Source organism: Vigna unguiculata, chromosome 3, assembly GCF_037176805.1.
Source record: "Vigna unguiculata cultivar grain cowpea cultivar isolate G323 ecotype 2 chromosome 3, ASM3717680v1, whole genome shotgun sequence".
NCBI lineage: Eukaryota > Viridiplantae > Streptophyta > Magnoliopsida > Fabales > Fabaceae > Vigna > Vigna unguiculata.
Genome location: NC_140794.1, coordinates 5,201,838 through 5,217,158, shown reverse-complemented (window position 1 = coordinate 5,217,158; position 15,321 = coordinate 5,201,838). Strand labels below are relative to the sequence as shown.

General features: G+C 34.5%; 1 protein-coding gene across 2 annotated transcripts; it reads left to right on the top strand.

Moving 5' to 3' along the window:
* The first annotated feature begins 1,256 nt into the window (after positions 1–1,256).
* On the top strand, positions 1,257–14,898 carry LOC114178681 (phosphatidylinositol 4-kinase beta 1-like). 2 transcript variants are annotated; one of them, XM_028064727.2, is made up of 16 exons: positions 1,259–3,309; positions 6,215–6,403; positions 6,537–6,585; positions 6,769–6,901; positions 7,000–7,489; positions 8,714–8,794; positions 8,870–8,989; positions 9,682–9,751; positions 10,712–10,809; positions 10,893–10,997; positions 11,914–11,967; positions 12,084–12,227; positions 12,343–12,396; positions 12,499–12,573; positions 13,912–13,995; positions 14,081–14,898. In XM_028064727.2, exons 1-16 carry the CDS (start codon positions 1,819–1,821, stop codon positions 14,180–14,182), a joined length of 3,339 nt encoding a protein of 1,112 aa, XP_027920528.1. In that variant the 5' UTR covers positions 1,259–1,818; the 3' UTR covers positions 14,183–14,898. The 2 variants fall into 2 exon arrangements, 1 of the variants encoding a protein (XP_027920528.1); XR_014993437.1 differs by lacking the exon at positions 12,499–12,573 and having other exon boundaries at positions 1,257–3,309; positions 12,343–12,373.
* The last annotated feature ends 423 nt before the right edge of the window (positions 14,899–15,321 follow it).

The following is a 15,321-nucleotide window of genomic DNA, read 5'->3' as shown; positions in this document are numbered from 1 at the left end:
TTATTATTATGTTTATTATTTGTTTTTTGTGTTATTTTGATCAAGTGATGTATTATAACTTTTTATTAGTGTATAAAAAAGAGATTCATTATAATTTAAAAAATTGAAGTAAACAAATATTTAAAATATATTTTAATTTGAATATTTGTTCTTTGTGTCATTTTGATCAAGTGATATATTATAACTTTTATTAGTGTATAAAAAAGAGATTCATTAGAATTTAAAAAATTGAAGTAAACAAACATTTAAAATATATTTTAATTTGAATATTTGTTTTCCTTTTATACTTTTTTGAAATATTTTTTAATTTTATCAACTAAGTTCATTAATGTTGTAGTTTGCAAATTTAATAAATGTTTTGGTTCACATGAAATTTTATTTGGTATTCTAATATAAAATATAAACAATTATAATTTATTTTAATGTATTTGGCATCGAAGAAAATCCTCCTAATATTGAATATTTCATAATATTATGTTTTCTTTACCGTAATTTTTTTTCTTTTATAAAAATTAATATTGAAGTAGTTAGAACATGGGTACGAGTATGGGTACGAGATTATACCCGTTACCCGTGGGGATGGGGATGGGAAAAAAGTTTGATACCCGTTGGGTTTGGGTATGGGGATGGGATGAATTTTTTATGCGGGGATGGGTATGGGATAGTGAAACCCGTCCCCGCCCCGCCCCGTTGCCATCCCTATTTGTGTTTCAAAAATAGATTGATAAGATGATCTTAAGGTTTTAAAACATATTAAAAAAAGAATTTAAAATATTAGTATTAATGTATTTTAATGGTCAACACCAAAAATTAAATAGAAATCTGACCTCAATAAATAGTCAGGTTCATTTGTTCTGTCAAGTTGTGATATTTGATGAATATATATATATATATATATATATATATATATATATATATATTTTTAAATAAAAATACTTTTAAAATTGAGACTTTTTAATTTTAAAATAAATAATTAAAAAAAATACTAGTTTTATTTATTATAAAGTTTAAAAAGTGTATCATATAAAATAGTATAAAGTAAACAGACTATGCAAATACAATTGATCAATCATTTCTTTACAAATCATCACGAATGTCATAAATTCGAGAATTTTATAATTACATAATTAAAATTTTAACATTCATCATCATAATATCATAATATAATAATAACAATAATAATTTTAATAATATAAAATAATGCCGCGTTATACGATGAATTTGTTCTTTATATTTTTTATGTTTTATTAGAGCAGCACCTCATTTTTGTCGTCTATTCACTCTTGAAAAAGTAACGACGACCTCCACTTCAGCAGCGGTGTCACCGCAACAATCATCCAGAAGGTGCCGTCGTTTGAAGAAGCTACGAAGATCCGCTGAGATATTGGATTCAATTCCACGCACTCGAATAACTACAGAATCGGGTTCACTTTTCCATCGCAATTTCGGTATCTTTACTTCCTGCAATTCAAACTCCAGTGGCAAATTCCGTGGTAACTCTTCAATGTTTCACCTGTAGCTTCAGTTTCCGGTGTATAGAAAATTGAAGGCTTTGCACTGATATTTTGTTCGCTTGACTGGTGCAAAGGCTTCTGCTCTGTATCTTGGTTTCTGGTTTTGCACTAGTCATTCGAATTGCACAATTTGCTAGAGGGTAATATCGGTTTGTGAGTGGATTAGGGTTTTCACTAAGGTTTTAGGGATTTATAGGGTTTATGTTTCAAGGGTAGCCAGTGACAGTAGCATTAGCTTGCTTTAGTTGTTTTGAATTTGATCCAGTTGGAATTAGGGTGTTTCTTTGATGACAGTAGATTGAGGATGGTGAGGTTTTTAGGTTTGACTCTTGGTTACACTGAAGAACCCCGGGAAATAGCATCAAGATCGAATCTGACTGGTGAGTCTGGTGAAAATGGGTGGCTCATCAGGTTCTTTGACTCGGCGTTCTTCTGCGAGTGGATTGCTGTTAGCTACTTGTATAAGCATGATCACGCGGGGGTGCGTGATTATCTCTGCAATAGAATGTATACACTTCCGTTGCAAGGTGTTGAGAGTTATTTGTTCCAGATATGTTACATGATGATACACAAGCCTAGTCCATCCTTGGATAAATATGTGATAGATGTGTGCTCGAAGTCGCTTAAAATTGCTTTGAAGGTACATTGGTTCTTGTTGGCAGAGCTTGAGGACTCTGATGATAATGAAGGGATTAGTAGGATTCAGGAGAAGTGTCAGATTGCTGCCACCTTGATGGGTGAGTGGCCACCTCTAATTAGGCCTCAAACTGAACCTCCAAGTCCTGGAGGGAAGAGCCAAGTTTTGAATAGGTTACTGTCATCAAAAAATCGCTTGTTGTCACTAACATCCTCACCACCTGGTCAGAAGTCTTTATCATTTTCACCGTCCTCAGGAAACAATTTGCAAGAGGATGGGAAACCAATGTCTCCAGACGAGAACAAGATATTTAAGAAGTTTATGCCAGGCCCTAAGGTTAGAGATGCGTTACTTTTTAGGAAGTCAGTGGACAAAGACGATGATGGTTCTGAAAAGGATGGTTTTTTCAAGAGGCTTTTGAGAGATAGCAAAGGTGATGATGAACTGGGCCAAAAATTTCGTGATGCATTTCTGTTTAGGAAGTCATCTGCGAAAGATGATGAAGAGTCTGAAAAAGATAATTTCTTTAAAAGGTTCTTAAGGGACAGTAGAGGTGACGATGAAGACTCAGAAAAGGATGGTTTCTTCCGAAGACTCTTAAGGGACAGTAGAAGTGAAGATGAAGATGTAGCTTCAAGTTCGGAGGGACTATTCAAGAGGTTGTTTCGTGATAGCAAGAATGATTCTGAGGACAGAGCATACTCTAAAACAATAGAATATGAAGATAAAGAGGGATTTTTTCGAAAGTTGTTCCGAGAGAAATCGGAAGATAGGAAGGACGGGAGTGATAGGAATGATAACAGAGAAGCTACTAATGTTGACGAGAAATGTGCCAAACCTGCTGAAGAGGATGAAAAAGAAGGGTTTTTCCGGAAATTATTAAAGGATAAATTTGAGGACAAGAAGGATACAAATGATAAGATTGAAGAAGGTACTCCCAACGGTGAGGAAGAAGAGTCTTCTGAGTTTTCCTTGTTCAAAAGATTATTTCGTGTGCACCCAGAAGATGCTAAAAGTAGTATGGCCAATGCAAACATCAATAACGGTGGTTTAGTTGAAAGTAGTCCAGGTACTGATAATTTTTTTCGTAAATTGTTCAGAGATCGTGACCGTTCAATTGAAGATTCAGAGCTATTGGGTCCAAAAAGACAGAAAGAGGTCTGTTGAATATTTGTTTATCATTTGATTTAAGTTTTTTGAGGAAATTAATATAAAGCAAAAAAGTGTGAATGGAACCCGTATATAAAGATTCCTAATTATTTTGTTTTAATAATAAAAGTTGCTTAATGGCTCTATGTGATTTGTTGATAGAAAGTCTGTTTTATAATAATGGCTCTATGTGATTTGTTGATAGAAAGTCTGTTTTATAATGTTCATTTAGACTCAGACATTGCTTAAATTTTGTATTGACATCTTTATTAGCTTTATTGCTAGCAGTCAACCCCTCTACTTTGGAAAATTGACAATTTCCTTGTTTCCATATTTGTTTCAGTTGACTCTTTTTATATACAATGTGAGCTCGTATGAAATTACTGTAATGTTGAAACCCATTAATTTTTCATATTTTGGCCCTTCAATGTTTAAATCGTAGCCCTCTTTGAACTTCCATATAGTGTTGACAGAAGCTAAAAGAAAATCCATCAAAGTTCTTCATTTTATTGAATCAGCTGCATTGAGTAGGTACAGAAAGGTATTTATACATGCTAATGGACTAGTGACAATTGTCCTGTAACTAACTCTGACTTACTACTGACCATTGGAACTGTAACTAACTCTATCTAACTAGTGACAGTTGTCAGTAGACAGTTATATTATAATAAAGAGTAATATATACTCATACACCCCAAGCTCAAGGTGGTTGAGAAGAGGAAGCCAATAATACCTTGAGTTTGGACATTAACAACAAAAAGCGTGACAAGAAAAGGGCTTGGTAAGAAGATTACCTAGCTGATCTTGATCAAGGATGTGCATGACAGGAAGTTCTTTGGCAAGAACTTACATAAATGCTTGTATCAAAGAAAGAATAAGAAAAATTAAAATGTGTAATCGTTAGATGGGTTTAGCTGTGATTTAGTTGAGCTGAAACTATTAAGAGGGGAAGTTTGTTAGGAAAATTGTATAGTTTTGTGTGGGAAGTTTTAGGTTTCTTGAAATGCTTGAGACTAATTCAACTGAGAACTGTTTCTGAGTGAGGAGTTCTTTAAGATCAATAAAGGCATTCTTGTTTCTCTGGGTACGCTTTCTAGATCCAAATTTGATCCCAGTTCAATCAATGGGTATTAGAGCTACGATAGGAGCTATGTGGATGTTGCACAAGGGTAAAAGAAAGAACATAATGGAGGGATGAGTTGAAAATTTTGAAAAAGTTGTGGAAGAGAACCAATAAACCATATCAGCAAGATTTCAAAAGCAAGAATCACGTCTAATGAGGATTAAATCAATGTTGGAAAAGTTGTTGAGGTTGTGGATAAGACATTCTCAAAATAAGATAGATGCAAATGAATTAACAGCAGATTCAAGTGGAAGAGATAAATGGCAGAAACTTGACGTTCCAACATTTTTGGAGAAAAAATGTTTTTTGGTGGAGACAAAGCTTAAATGTTATTTTTGTATGGTTGCACTTGGTAAAAAGATGGAAGCAGTTATGGTGGCATTATAGGTCGATGTGTTAGGGTGATCCAGGTTGGGAAGAATTCAAGGTGTCATTACTGGAGAGGTTTCTACCTGCATCTATGAGTAATCCCTTTCAGTCTTATGAGCATTGAAGGAAGATAATTTGGGGCAAGAGTTTGTCACTAGGTTTGAGAAATATTCTTGGTTCTTTTGAAGGTTTCAGAGAACAACATTTTATATGAATTGTTATGAATGGGCTGAAAGAAGATGTGGGAGTAGAATTGAAGTTGTATGAACCTCATATATTATTGGAAGCTACAAACAAATCAAGTAGAATTGAAGAAATGAATTGGACAGTAAATAATAGGAGTCAGGTTCAAGAAGGAAGCCATGGATCTTTTCGAACATACCATGTTCAAGATTTGGAACGAAAGAATGGTTAACTGGTGCACACAAGAACTATGAGGCAAGTACTGTTGCATCTCAAGCCTCCGTTAATAATAAGATTTTTCCTAATACTGTTAGAGGAAGAAATCCATAATGGAGGCTGACTCATGCGGAAGTGCAAGAAAAAGTTAGAAAGGAGTAATATTTCTGTTGTGATGAAAAATTTGGCCCTAATCATGTGTGCAAGAATAAAAATTTGATGATGTTAGGAGGGGAGGAGGAGGAAGCAGGGGTGTCTGTGGAGGAGATGATAGAAGTAGTTGATGAAGCAATGAAGCCTCGGTTGGCATTGCACAACTTGGTGGGTTTCACCACGAAGAAGTCTCTTAAGTTGTGGGGCCAGCTGAGGTATTGTAAGGTGATCAACATAAGCTTTAGGAATGCCTCATACTCCATGCTCGATTCAACTAATATATTTTTATGAGATGGTAAGGTTGTTGTTAGATATTTACTAAATTCATTCATGAGCCTTACCTAAAAACATAAGCTTTTTGGAGACTTGGACCTTAACATGATAATAGATCCTCTATGATCAAATGGCTAGAAAGTTCAATCCATGCTGGAGTTGTTCTTCAAAATAAAAACTGATTTTCAGCACATTTACGCAGCAGTTAAGTTAATGACTTGTGCTTGAGGGAGTGTGATAGAGATATAGTAAAGCCATTGGTGAGCTTTTTTCCAAATAATTTAAGTTTAAGCTTTTATCAGAGTTCATCTTTGAGGGATAAGGATAAGCCAAATATTTTTGTTGTAAAATGGATTTAAATAAACAATGGTAGGATTCTATAAACATGATATATTGCATGGCATTAGAAATGGTCCATCTTTGTGAAATCTCTAATTATAGTCGTAGGTTCAAGGAGTACGACTATATTATCAATGCATTATTAAATCTATTTTTATTTTCTCCTTTGTGTTTCATTAGTTTTAATCTATGACAGGATAATTTCTAATATATCACTTTGTTATGCCTCTTCTGGGGGTTATCCTATTATTTTGGCAGAAGAAACCTGGATCCCCAACGCAGCAAAGTGAAAAATCAAGCACAAAGCCACCATTACCAATTAGTCCATCTCAGTTTCGGAAAGGGGCATACCATGATTCATTGGAGTTTGTGCAGTCATTATGTGATACGTCGTATGGGTTAGTGGATGTATTTCCACTTGAAGATCGCAAAAGTGCTCTTCGTGAGGTTATTTCTTTACATTTTTCCTTGATGCTTTCTCAGTCTAGTTAACATAGTTAAAGACAGATCACAGAAATATGTTTGTATTCTATTAAAGTTTCCTTTTCTGTCTCATTATTTGTTATTCTCATATTTCTAGGCGCTTGTGGAAATCAATCTACATGTAGTGAAGGTTCAGAACACTGGAGGTACTTCTTCCCCATTATTATATTATTTGAATGATGTTTATTGATGATAATGGATTCATGTATGCTTTTGTATGTTTCAAAGAGTTGGTCTGAATTTTTGTGCTGCATTTTTAATTGCTTATGCTAAGTAAATTTCATTATCTCCCTGCTTCTGTATGACTCTTGCTTATTTTATGTTTTTAGGTGTTTGTTTTCCATTGGGAAAGGGCATGTATCGTGTGCTTAACATACCTGAAGATGAAGCTGTTCTCTTGAATTCTAGGGAGAAAGCACCTTTCCTGATCTGTGTAGAGGTTTTGAGATGTGAAATGCCAAGGTATTACATGGATAGTACTCCTCAACATTGTGAAGAATAATAGTAAAGTGAAAAGCTTTCTTTTGACGTTTTTCATTCCCTGCAATTGTTTGGTATAGTAATTCTAAGGAGGCATCAAGTTCTCAAAAACTTTCTCAAGGGGGAATTCCTTTGGCAAATGGAGATGCGCTCATGCAAAGACCACCCCCCTGGGCTTATCCGTTACGGACAGCACAAGAGGTTTATCGCAATAGCAATGATAGGATGTCCAGTTCAACTGCTCACGCAATTGACCAGGCAATGACTCATATATCTGAGGCAAAAATCAAATTTGTTAGTGTGAATCTTTCCACAGAAACACAGTTAAATGGTCAGCCAGAGCAAATTGAAGTGGTTGATCTACATGGTGGCAGTCAGCGTTCTGCTTCAATTCATAGAGATGGTGTGTCTGACAAAGCTGCAGCAGGACGTGGCAGTGATTTGGAATGGGTACGTGTAGTGTTGACAGCTGATCCTGGGGTTAGATTGGAAGATATTGAGGACCAAGCACCTCCCCGGAGGAAGGAACATCGCCGTGTTCCAAGTACGGTGGCAATAGAGGAAGTAAAGGTCAGCTAGAGTGCTTTTACCCTGTTATTATGGTTGCTATTGACAATACTTTTGTCTAAACTTCTACTAATCTGGTTTTGAGTCTTAATTTGTTAGAGAAAGTCAGCCACGTCTCCTTAAGAAATTACTTATCATATATCTGGTGATCTGGTTCCTCCATGCACTTTAGCCTATGATGAAAGGAATTAATATCGTTTAATTTCTATTTTTCATTAGTGGGTGGGTCAATAAGTGAATCAGGACTGGTTATAAAAGTGGACTGTGTGCTTTGGAGTACCCAAATTCATTTACTTTTTTTCCTCCCTTACAGTAGATATCCAGTGATCATTCTTTCTTTGCAAATCTTCCTGTTTTTTGTAGTCTTCTTTTATATTCCCTTAACAACCATGCTGTCATCCTTTGTTTCTTACTCTCTTCATTAAGAAACTGTTATGAATCCTGTCTGTCGATGATGTTTTGCTGCTTTTTAAATTATGTACTTTCTTGGAACTCAAATATAAGTAAAAATAACTAATTTTACACTCACTAAGAAAGTCAGTTAAATAATTTAATTTTAATTGTCTTGACTTGATTAAAGAGTCGTTGAAAGTACAATCACAATCAAATGCAGGATGTTTTAGGGATGATATCGTTAAATATGATGAAGTTAATTATCTTTTCTTATATTTAGGTTCACCATATGTGACAATTTTATTTTGGAAATCTGGATGACCAAATTTGCAATTTAATTTTTAAAGGGACCAGAATTGAATATTCACAAAACCATAGGGACTAAAAGTGGATTTAAACAGAAGATATTCTGTAATATATGTCGTAAATAAGATATAGCGTAATCAAAAACTGACAATATTAAATTATAGAATATGCAGGACAAAGGATGGTAACATAAACTACTGATGCGTGTTATTAAAACAAACCTTTTAAGTGAAAGATTTTGCCTTTAAAAACCTGGCATGTACTATAAACAAATGTTGGTTGGGATTGGAGATTGTATCTTACCACTTCTTTCTTTTTGATGTCTTTGTTAATTAATTTATTTGACATTCACCGCTCTGTTACAAATTATTTTCAAGCATTGTGATTACAATGAGGAAACAAATAACCATTTGGGAAAATGGACTTATAACTACTACATTTCATCTTTCCCTTGTAATTATGCATCAAGAGTTCTTTAATTGGAAGACTTTTGTTTGTCTTTATTGTCAACATTTGAACCTTTGGTAGGCTGCGGCAGCAAAAGGGGAAGCACCTCTTGGACTTCCTTTGAAAGGTGCCGGTCAAGATTCATCTGATGCACAACCAAGGGTGAGCCATAGTTATTGAATTTCACTTAACCTCATGAATGTGTAGTTGTCATATGTAACATGATTCCTCCAACAGGCTAATGGAATTACTCCCAAAGCCAGCGATGCCTTGTCCGGTGAACTTTGGGAGGCAAAGAAGGATAGGATATGCAAGGCTTCCATATATGGGAAGTTACCTGGTTGGGACTTGCGATCTGTAAGTGCCAAGTTTCAAACAAATTAATTTGCTTGATATGCTGGTGTATACTTATTTTGAAAACTCATGAAGATATATACTGGATATTATGCTTAACCAGAAAAAGGAAGCAACTGAAGTATCTTTTGAACAATTTATTTTACTATAATAGGAAGTCGCACCATTTGTTAAATTGTGTTCATTTCCTTAATGAATTTATGGTTGAAATATTGATTTGTAACATGTTCATAAATGTGCTCGGTTATGAATGTTGAGTTGTTATAGATCATACTTTTTCTTAATTTAGATCGAGTCCTTTGGCTCATGGACATAAAATAGATTGTAGTCAAATTATTTACAATTTTTTTACAATCACACTTAATAATTTGTGCTTTCAAAAAGCGCTTGATATCCACGAAGCAACAATCTGAAATTTTCCACTTGCCTTGGTGGAAAAAATGTCACAGATTTTAGGATTGAAGGCTTATGACGACTACTAAGAAAAAGGGCGGGCTCTGAATAATGTCTGTATACTTCTAGTAATAAAATAGTTACTTGATTCGTTGTCTTTTATTATTATTTAGTAGTATTTATAAGCATGGCTGGCTTTTCATCCGTATTAATTATTTACTTTTTCTGTTTCAGAATTTGTGCTTTACTTTATATTACAAATATTTTGAGCACGGTGGCACAATTTTCCTTTTTTCACATAGGTTATTGTTAAGAGTGGTGATGATTGCAGGCAGGAGCATCTGGCTGTTCAACTTATTTCTCACTTCTATGGTAGGTGCTCTTTCGGAACCTTTTTTTCCACCCTCATGTGCATAATTTAATCGTTCTTTTCCCGCCGATGTTCATTATGTTGCAAAAATGATTTTCTCATTTGTTTTATCTTTTCTTGTTTCCCCAATGATGAAGTATAAATGGGATTATCAGTAAAGGATTAAAATCTATGTCTAAATGGAACAATTAAGATAAAAAGGAAAATAAGGCTGAGTTTCCTTTTTAAGTAGAACATTGGTTTATACTTTGCCTCTGCCTGCTTTGAAGTTAGATTAAGTAGGATCTGAATGACACGGAAGTGTTATTTTGTGAGAACCAGAAAGTTTACTATTGTTTTACATCTATTAGATATGCACCTTTACCAAGGCTGGGCAAAAACATGTCTGAACTGAACTAAACCTAGCCTTAAATATAGTTTTTTGAAAAAGCTGGTTCTTTTCTAATACAGTTCGTTTAACTTCAAATAAATAAGGCTATTATTTTATATATGATCTGGCGAACTTAAACAAAAATTCCCGTTCAAGTTATTGTATTTTCTTTTTTTCGCATGCTTCCCTGAATTTAAATGAAGCCTTTAATCTTTGAGTATCAGAACATGTTCTATTAACTATTCCTTAAAAATTTCATTCTCATTCATTTGCTAAGTCATGTAAGGTTCTTTTATAATAATAGTGTCATTCATAATCTAAGTACAAATTCTGCCTTGGATGCGTGATTCTAGAATTGATAAATCTACTTGTTTGCAGTTTCTTATGCAGTAGCTGTTAGTGGAAGTGTGTACTATATAGCATGAATGAAATTGTCTAAACAGCAAGTTGGATTATATGCATCTAACAGCTGCTGATGATAAATATTGGATCATATTTTCATTATGTTCTGAATTGTTATGTGAGTTTAAGCCATTATGTGAACTGAACTGTGTCTTACATATTGCTTAAAATCATTGGGCTTTGATGCCAGATATTTTCCAAGAAGCTGGCCTACCCCTCTGGCTGCGACCATATGAAGTTCTGTGTACTTCTTCTTACACAGCTATTATTGAAACAATTCCAGATACGGTAATTCTATGCTCACACAATTTAAATGTGTTGAAATATCCAAATTTTCGCCTTTTTTATTAAAATTTTTTTCTGCTATCTAGGCTTCTCTACACTCTATCAAAAGTAGATATCCCAACATCTCAAGCTTACGTGAATTCTTCAGTGCTAAGTATGAAGAAAATTCTTCCAGTTTTAAACTTGCCCAGGTAATTTAAAGATGCAGATGCACTGAGTTATTGTAGACTGAACTTGTTGATCCTATTGTTAATACTCTAATTTCACATTTTATTATATAGACATCAACTATGTTTGCACTATTTTTTGTTTAACTTTCATATGAAGAAAAGATATGAACATAAATTATTCTGTTGGGAGAAGTGCTGGCAACACAGTCTCTTTCTAACAGATTTTCTCCTCTTAGGAATTTCATGTGAATGTGACTAATTTAGGAATGGAAACCACCAAACGGGAGTCGGATCCACATGAATTTCACCACCCAATAAAACTCTGTCAGAAAGAGTGTTGAAAATGTATTGCTAGCATTTGTTGGTTGCTTGTTTGTTAGTTTTTCTCAGGTGGATTTATTGGCCTCCTTTATGTGTTACTTTTCTTTCTTTGCAACAAATCTTTATTTAAACAAAATAAAAAGCGTTGTCTGACACTGTAAAGAAAAATGCTTTGTCGAAAAATTTATTTAAGAAGTTCCTTTACATTCAAGATCTCCTGGACATCTGTTAGCACTGAAGCAAAGAAAAAATTTTAGGGACAGTCTGCAGTTTTGTAGCTATAGGGAACATTAGTTAAGCAACGGATTTCTTTTAGGCTTAACATCCATGGACCCTTTTCTGAGATGTACTAGAGCTTATTTGTTTTGATCAGTTCAGTCTGGTTGCTTCTTACTTTACCTTTGTACTTGTCCTTTATTTAATCTGGAATAACTGTTTACAACCATTTGTTTCAATGTTTAAATTTTTAGGGATTATTACTTTTTAAAAGTTGTTTGTTTAATAAATTTGCTAATGTTGACGTGCGTGATGAAGAATACCTTGTTTTTATGTTTAAAATGGAGATGATATCATTTCCGTTATTCTGTTTTATTCTGATAATTTTGCTTTCTTTCAGAGAAACTTTGTTGAAAGTATGGCAGGATATTCCCTGGTGTGCTACTTTCTGCAGGTGTGAAAGTTCTTAGTAATTGATGCTGAGTGACAATTTGAATGATAACACTATACTGTTGATTGTCATTGGATGTTTTTTGTTCAAATTTCTCTTTTATATTTCTTGTCATCTAGGTAAAGGATAGGCATAATGGGAACCTCCTATTGGATGAAGAAGGTCATATCATACATATTGATTTTGGCTTCATGCTCTCTAATTCACCTGGTGGTGTTAACTTTGAAAGTGCACCTTTCAAACTAACTCGGGAACTTCTTGAGGTAAAACTGAGTTTGTTTGCTTTCTATTATACTCCCCATATTCAAATGTCCATTTGATTATATATTATATTTCTATCTACAATGATCACAAGTTCACAACATTGGATTGTGCTAGGTTATGGATTCTGATGCTGAGGGTGTTCCAAGTGAGTTCTTTGATTACTTTAAGGTGCTGACGAAAACTCCTTCTGATTTTTATCTGAGAGATTGTAGATGACATGCTATTGTTAGCTCTAATTTTTTATATGTTGCTTTGTCCTTTACATTTTAGGTTTTATGCATTCAAGGCTTCCTTACTTGCCGCAAGCATGCCGAGCGCATCATTCTTCTTGTTGAGATGTTGCAGGTAACATGAATGGTCATATAATTTATAGTCTGCCTCTGTTCTGTTTGGTTGGGATTGTACTTCCAGCTTACCCGAACAACACAATAGGTTACTTAGATAATGCTTTTTCAAACAACCGCACAAACTGTACTGACTGAAAATATCTCAATATATGATGGAAACCTGGGTTCTTGTTAGAAAGAATAAGGGTTCTCCCCCAAATACGGTGCCTAATTTGCAGAACTTTACACTCTGAACTCTAATGCCCAAAGGCTCCAATTCTCTCACAGATGACAAGATACTCCTCTCTTTCCACCTCTGTTATTTATAGGCAATCGATCTTCATTATTTTTATCTCAGCCTATCAAACAAATATGTACCACCAATTAACTAACAAGCTAACTCTCTAATTGCTGACAGATTGACCTTTTAAATACTGCAGTCCTTCCTGTTGTGTAGGCTTGTAGCTTATGGTGTTTCTGGACAAGTTAATACTCACATCCTATGCAAAAGAGCAGCTGGCTAACATGATTTCTGCTGTGAATTTTGTTGATTACAGTTAAGTTAGGTAAAACCTGGAGTATAGTGAGAGACCACTAGAACAATGAAATGCTCAAGGATCTCTTCATATCACCGGACGACTTTAATATGCAAAATTAAAACAATGAATAAAATTCATTTCTGTGGGAATAAGAAGAGTAAAAAAGGAAATATTCTCTTAGAAAGCTGGTGATGTGATGCTATTTGTACTTTCTACAAGTAATTTCTATTGAAATTGTTGCTATTGGAGGGTAGGTATTTGTTTGGTGTTGAAATTATTGAGGACAATAATTATAACAAGAAATTCTTGGTGAATAAAGGATACATGTTTCCACATTTTGTTGTCATTTGGTATGGAGTTGGTGGATGACCGGTATCTACCATACTGTTGGCCTACTGAAATACAGTAGTTGTTTTAAGCAATGGGCAGGGATAGAAAATGAGAAAGATTGTTCTTGAACATGGCTTTGGAATCGAGGTTGTATGTCTTGATAATGCTGTTCCAAATTGAACTAAGGCAGGAAAAAAACCTCCTTTCTTACTATACTTTAATTTTCCATAAAAGAGTGGTTGCTTTTTTTCTTTCTCAATGATGTTTGATCGTAAACTTTTAGACTGGTTCATCTTCATGATTCTCTTATATCAAGTGATAAGATTTGTCTTTGTTCTCAACTAGACATGTAGTACTAAGTGCCTCTTACCTCACTTTTTTCTGTTTTTTCATGTGTGTGGATCAAGAATACTCTCCTGACTTTCCTGACTTCTATTCATGTTGGATTTGCTCTGAATCTCTCTTTTTTTTGTTAATGTTGGAATCAGGATTCAGGTTTCCCATGTTTTAAAGGTGGTGCCCGGACAATACAGAACCTACGAAAGCGATTTCATCTCAGTTTAACTGAAGAGGTTTCAATATTAGTAATGGTACCTACTTAAATGTAAAACGTTTTTGGGTGTGTGATTATTAAGAGGGTTATTATCTTTTTGGCAGCAATGTGTCTCCTTGGTGCTGTCACTCATCAGCAGCAGCCTGGATGCTTGGAGGACCCGGCAGTATGATTATTATCAGAGGGTTTTGAATGGAATACTATGAGATACTTTGCCATGGTGATCACTTGCTTTCCTCTTACGCCAACCCTTGTAATTAATTAGCTAAAGGGGAAGGTTGGTTCACTGTAAAATGGCTTTAAAGTTTTCAACAGAGGGAAGAATTAATAGTGGGAACGGGAAGCCTCTTTTCCCCCATGAAGATCCTAACTCGTCAAAATCATAGTGTACCAGGCTATATTTACTGAAGCTGGGTCTTTTTTATTTCATTTCCTTCGTATCATATGAAGCTCTGCTGCTTGGAGAAGTTGCATTAGCCTCCTAAATGCAGAGGGACAGTGCAGAGTGTACAGTGATTTGAGCGGGACAAACCACATTTAATATGATTGTTGGGTAAACTGAAAGTGTGTTAAAAGTGTTGAACGGATACTGACCTTGTGGAGGAAATGGTGGACAGGCCTCAGTGTATGTGTAAGCGATCTGCGCTGTAATTTTTCCTGATCTCGTTCTCAGATGTTCAACGGAGTCTGTCTTCTCAGAGTTGATTACGTGACCATTAAAAATTGTGATCCAGATTCTTTAAAGATGATTGATTGTATTATGTCCTTTGGTGAAAATTTGTCTCACCTTCACATCAATCGTATAAAATGCTTCTTCTGGTTTGGTGGCATTGTATCTAGATCTGTACAGGTACGCACCCAAAACAAGGGGTTATATAACTAAACCTTGACTTTTGAATATCTTATTACAAATTTAATTTCAGCAAGTGGTCTTAATTAGAAAATAATTATTATTAATACAAGCTTAAATCTTGTTTGTCAAGCTTCTATAAATAAGAATTCTACGTAATTAGGTTCTCAAAGTTAAATAAAATTGACTCTGATACGAGGGAAGGAAGGCCAAATTTACATCCCTTAAAAACTGCTTTTAAGAGACAAGTGCAATGAAAATAGGTACTTAGATAGGGAAGATATTAAGTAAATCTTTTACTATTAAAATGGTAACCATAGCTGGGTCTTATTCTTGATATTATTCATTCCGTTTTTATTTTTCATGCATCAATTTATTTGTTTGAAATTTTGCCATTATGATTTCATAAAATATAATAATAGAACGTAAAACTTCTGATCCAAGTCTTGCGTAGTATCCACAAAATTCAGTAAAATTGTATCTTACGATTGTGAA